We start from the raw sequence: 6,062 nt of genomic DNA, 5'->3' as shown, positions 1-6,062 counted from the left end.
CAAAAAAAAAAGTCTAGGCAATGATGGTAAGTTTGATCATTCTTCAACCCTTATACCATACAATTGGGGCATGTTTGGGAAAACACCTACAATGACTAAAGCAAGAGGTGCATTATTCCCCTCAAAAGTATTGTTCTGATTCTGAAATGTCAACATTTCAAAGCATTGGATATAACTGGGAAATATAATTATACAATTGACCCATGTTGTTCTACTTCGTTCAATCACACAGATCTTCGGAACAGTTTTAACTCTAGAATTTCTTCTCCTCTCAAAGGAAAGCCAATATCAACTTACTTCAGCAACCTGAACACGGCAAATCGCTGAGGTCAGAATTTCCCTCCATTCAAGCTACAAAAAAGTGATCTTTAAACATGCCAGCAAGAAGAGTTCATTGCAGAGTAGGTAGGTTCACAGGAAAGCCTGACGTTCATTAGCTGATTATTAATGAAGCACTCCATTATGTCAACCCCTCGTTCTGCCAGGTTTCAATGCAAAACAGACCAAGCCAGGGGAAAGTCAACAGAGCCAAGCCTATCTGCCAACTGTTCCTGTCCAACTACCGCTGCATCCAAACGAGAGCAAATGTTTACAACATCTGCAGGAAGCCTGCCCTTTGACTAAGATGAAAAACGGTCACACTCACCTCTCCAGATTGTGGCAGTGTCAGCTTAGGAATTTTTCCCTTGGTCCCAGCCGTGCTGCTTTTGGTATCCAGCAGACCTCCGAATGGCACACTGTTGTACCCTTCCACCAGCTCCAAAGGGGGTTTGAGCTCTGGGGAATCATTTGGGACCTGGTCTTGGCCGTCCATGGGCCTGACGTAGGCAGTGGGTTTCTGCTGCACAGCGCTGCTGGGCTTGCAGTGGAGGCCTTGGGGGAAAGTTGGCGTCAAGAGGCCACTAGGGAGCAGGGACGTAGAGGCCACTGGCGAGTTCGAGCCATGGGAGCACAAGTCCTGCTCGGTGGGAGACTTTCCAAGGCCAAGCTCAGCTGTCGCTGGTCCTTTGCCAGACTGGGCCTGCTTCCTGTTGGAGTGTGACGAAGTTGTAGGTCCGCTAGGATTGGGACTCGAGTCCTCTTGGTCCTGATCATGTCTACTAGAGGTCTGCTCATGACTGGAGTGCTTCCCCCGGCTGACCGCTTGAGCGGTCTGGGCGCCACTTGAACCGTGACCCCCTCGGGACCAGTCTGAAGAGCGAGACTTTTTGCATTGATGTCCATGTACAACGCTAGAGCCCGGCATGGTGTTGGCAGGGGGTGGGGGCATGGAGGTGCTGTGACTTCCAGGTTGGGAGGGAGCAGTTCGGCTCCGTTGAGCCTCAGGGAAAAAGCCTGGCTGGTCGGGTTTCTCCACTGGAGTCTGGGGAACAGAGTTCTTAGGAATGCCCACAAGGTGACTCTGGTTGGAATGGCTAGTCAGGAGCTCCTTCATTTCATCATAATTTCCAAGAGTGTTTTGGACCCGGTTGGCCAGGGCATCTCCTTTGTTAGTCTGAAAAAAAAAAAGATATATATATATATATATATTTAAAACCTCTTTATAATAATAAAAAAAAAATGCAGCCATTTTCCTAGCAAAGGTATTTTACTTTACTTGTACTTTGAACAGTTTGCCGCAAAATTTACATTCAAAAAGCTGGTTTATACGATTTGAGCACTATATTTAGTTTTTAATTAATAGTTTTGTGTGAGAAACACAAAACTTAAAGACATTTACTAATGATATTCGGCAACACTTTAGTTTAGGGACAAATTCTTTCTATTAACTAGTTGCTTAATAGCATGCATATTACTAGCATACTGGCTGTTTATTAGTATGACCATATTTTTATATCCCTTAATCCTACCCCATACCTAAACTTAACAATTACCTTACTAATTATTAATAAGCAGCAAATATATTTAAAAATAAGTACTTTTATCTAATTTCAAGAGTATATTTTACTGGAAAGCAAGACAAACATGATTATGAAAAAAATTTTTTGCGGTAACACTTTAGTTTAGGGACCAATTCTCACTATTAGCTAGTTGTTTATTAGCATGCATATTACTAGCATATTGTCTGTTTATTAGTACTTATTAAACACATGTTAATGCCTTATTCTGCGTGACCATATTTTAGTTCCCGTAATTCTACCTCATATCTAAACTTAACAACTACCTTCCTAACTATTAATAAGCAGCAAATTAGGAGTTTATTGAGGCAAATGTCATAGTTAATAGTTAGTTAAAGGGATAGTTCACCCAAAAATGAACATTTGATGTTTATCTGCTTGCCCCCAGGGAATCCAAGATGTAGGTGACTTTGTTTCTTCAGTAGAACACAAATGAAGATTTTTAACTCAAACCGTTGAAGTCTGTCAGTCTTACAATGGAAGTGAATGGGAATCACGGCTTTGAGAGTAAAAAAAAAAAACATACACAAACAAAACCAAATTAAACCCTGCGGCTCGTGACGATACATTGATGTGTAAAGACACGAAACGATCGGTCTGTGCAAGAAACTGAACAGTATTTATATATATTTTTTTTACCTCTGATGCACTGCAATGTCTGAACTGTCCTGAGTGCATCCTCGACAGCCGGCACGTGACGCGTCTTCTTCTTCTACTTGCTTTATGGCAGATTGCAGACTTATAAGTGCATTACTGCCACCTATCTCTCAAATGGACCATTGACACTCTATCTACAATCTCAATTAGGAGTGTCAATGGTCCATTTGAGAGATAGGTGGCAGTAATGCACTTATAAGTCTGCAATCCGCCTTAAAGCAAGAAGAAGAAGACGCGTCACGCGCCGGCTGTCGAGGGCATGCTCAGGACGACCTCAGGATGCGCTAAGGACAGTTCAGACATTGCAGTGCATCAGAGGTAAAAAACGATATAAATACTGTTCAGTTTCTTGCACAGACCGATCGTTTCATGTCTTTACACATCAATGTATCATCACAAGGTTTAATTTGGTTTTGTTTGTGTATGTTTTTTTTTGTACTCTCAAAGCCGTGATTCCCATTCACTTCCAAATTTTCATTTTTGGGTGAACTATCCCTTTAACAGTTATATTGGTCCCCAAACTAAAGTGTGACCTAATATTTATCTCAACCAGAATCTAAATCAAACACGGCACATATGGAGCAGTCTTGACTGAAACAATTTCAAACATCAGTAGTTCTTGAGTACCTCATGAACAGATGTCAATTATTTGAATTGAAAGCAGCAGCAGAGGTGAATATTATCAATGAATATTTACAATGATTTCAATCAGTTACTCAAATAAAGCTACTTTTTCAAGATGGCGCCTTTGCTTGCGGCTTGCCGTCTACATGTCCCACGGGACCTAGTTGTTTTAGTCCTTATTTTATATTTTTTAATCCAAGGCAGTTCACCCATAATAGTCTACGATCGTCTGACGCTCCTCAACCTCCAAAGCTTAACTAAAGACTGGACTCTGACCGCTCTACAGAGCCCTTGTGTTTACTCTTCTCCACCGGTTCTGTCGGATATACCGGCCTACTTGCGTCGGTGGCATGGAGATCCTACGAAAAGGAAACGGCGTAGGAAACGCGGTAGGCGAGGTGGCACTGCCATTAAACGCAAACTACTCTGGAAAGTTGTTTGCGTGCGACATCCTTGCTTACGCCAACTAACAGGAGGATACAGCCATGCTGACCCTGTCCTCCTTGCCGAAGTGTTGTACTATCCGACCACGTATACAACTCCACGTGACCCAGCTGTGTATATCCCATCCAAATCATATGTCAGAGGCGTAAATTTCTACAACCTGCGCTCTCTATGCTCGGATAAATCAGGTACCGTCGATTTATTTGGTGCTGATCAACGCCAGATCCTTGGTAAACAAGACCTTCATTATAAATGACTTCTTTGTCTCACATGAACTGGATATACTATGCGTGACTGAGACCTGGCTAAATGAGGGTAATATCAGTGTCCTCTCAGAACTAATGCCGAATTATTGCAGTTATATAAATACCCCCCCGACTTACTGGGCAAGGGGGAGGAGTGCTGACCACATTCAATAAGAAATGTAACATTTGTGCTTTATCATCGGATGTTTATAATAGCTTTGAACTGCAATTGTTTCTTATGAATGCTGCAAATCCAGTGGCAGTGGCCCTAATATACCGCCCGCCAAAATTTAACAAAAACTTTATGGATGAATTTGCGGACTTTTTGGGGACAATTGTTCTAAAATATGACAGGCTATTGCTACTCTGGGATTTTAATATCCATGTGTGTTGTGACTCAATCCCGCTATCTAAGGACTTCCTAAGTCTCGTGCATTCTTTTGATTTTAAACAAGTAGTCACTGCTCCCACACATGCTAATGGCCTTATTTTAGATTCGGTTTTATGTTATGGATTATCTGTGAATGATACTGTGGTACATGACACTAATTTTTCCGATCACAAACCTGTTCTTTTTAATGTTTCTGTCCCTATTGAAACTTGCATTGCATTGCCAACATCACGCAAATTTCGTAGGATAGATTCTATGGCCCATGACAATTTTATTACAGCTTTTGAGGAAGCGAGCATGTCAGCATCACTTGATTCACCTTTACATTCGTTAAATTCTGAAGAACATTTAACAATATTTAGTAATATTTGTTCAAATGTTATGGACTCGATTGCTCCTCTGATATCTAGACCCATAAAACCAAACCCTCATCCATGGATTAATAATAGTAACATTCGCGCTCTTCGTCAGATCTGTAGGAGGGCTGAAAGAAAATGGAAAAAGGATAAGCTTCAGATTTCTTACGAACTCTTAAACGATTCATAGGCTAATTATCAGAAAGCTGTAAGAGTAGCTAGGCATAAATATTTTTCGAATGTTATTGCCAAAAGCCAGCATAAACCTGCAGTTCTTTTTGCTACTATCAACGATGTTCTTAACCCCCCTAATCAGACCTTAACAGAGATATCATCAGACCTGTGTGAAAAATTCCTTGGTAACTTTATTACTAAAATAGCTAACTTATCAAGGACTACTTCTGAACTGGATATACTATGCGTGACTGAGACCTGGCTAAATGAGGGTAATATCAGTGTCCTCTCAGAACTAATGCCGAATTATTGCAGTTATATAAATACCCCCCCGACTTACTGGGCAAGGGGGAGGAGTGCTGACCACATTCAATAAGAAATGTAACATTTGTGCTTTATCATCGGATGTTTATAATAGCTTTGAACTGCAATTGTTTCTTATGAATGCTGCAAATCCAGTGGCAGTGGCCCTAATATACCGCCCGCCAAAATTTAACAAAAACTTTATGGATGAATTTGCGGACTTTTTGGGGACAATTGTTCTAAAATATGACAGGCTATTGCTACTCTGGGATTTTAATATCCATGTGTGTTGTGACTCAATCCCGCTATCTAAGGACTTCCTAAGTCTCGTGCATTCTTTTGATTTTAAACAAGTAGTCACTGCTCCCACACATGCTAATGGCCTTATTTTAGATTCGGTTTTATGTTATGGATTATCTGTGAATGATACTGTGGTACATGACACTAATTTTTCCGATCACAAACCTGTTCTTTTTAATGTTTCTGTCCCTATTGAAACTTGCATTGCATTGCCAACATCACGCAAATTTCGTAGGATAGATTCTATGGCCCATGACAATTTTATTACAGCTTTTGAGGATGCGAGCATGTCAGCATCACTTGATTCACCTTTACATTCGTTAAATTCTGAAGAACATTTAACAATATTTAGTAATATTTGTTCAAATGTTATGGACTCGATTGCTCCTCTGATATCTAGACCCATAAAACCAAACCCTCATCCATGGATTAATAATAGTAACATTCGCGCTCTTCGTCAGATCTGTAGGAGGGCTGAAAGAAAATGGAAAAAGGATAAGCTTCAGATTTCTTACGAACTCTTAAACGATTCATAGGCTAATTATCAGAAAGCTGTAAGAGTAGCTAGGCATAAATATTTTTCGCATTGATACGATATGACATGATACGATTCCTCCACATTTTTTTTAAACAGATTGTAAAGACGCTTGGACCTAATTTGCTGTCTCTT

At 40.6% G+C, this 6,062-nt stretch overlaps 1 protein-coding gene across 1 annotated transcript in view; it reads right to left on the bottom strand.

Moving 5' to 3' along the window:
* The window catches only part of LOC107703651 (AF4/FMR2 family member 2-like), a 248,303-nt gene that overhangs the window by 159,056 nt on the left and 83,185 nt on the right, over positions 1-6,062 (bottom strand). The window contains exon 3 of the mRNA XM_016506365.1: positions 647-1,495. Within this exon, the coding sequence (XP_016361851.1) occupies positions 647-1,495 (849 nt within the window). The remainder of the gene's footprint in view (positions 1-646; positions 1,496-6,062) is intronic.

Source organism: Sinocyclocheilus anshuiensis, unplaced genomic scaffold, assembly GCF_001515605.1.
Source record: "Sinocyclocheilus anshuiensis isolate Anshui unplaced genomic scaffold, SAMN03320099.WGS_v1.1 scaffold1027, whole genome shotgun sequence".
Lineage (NCBI taxonomy): Eukaryota > Metazoa > Chordata > Actinopteri > Cypriniformes > Cyprinidae > Sinocyclocheilus > Sinocyclocheilus anshuiensis.
The sequence above is the reverse complement of the archived record's forward strand: the minus strand, read 5'-3'. Positions and strand labels throughout refer to the sequence as shown.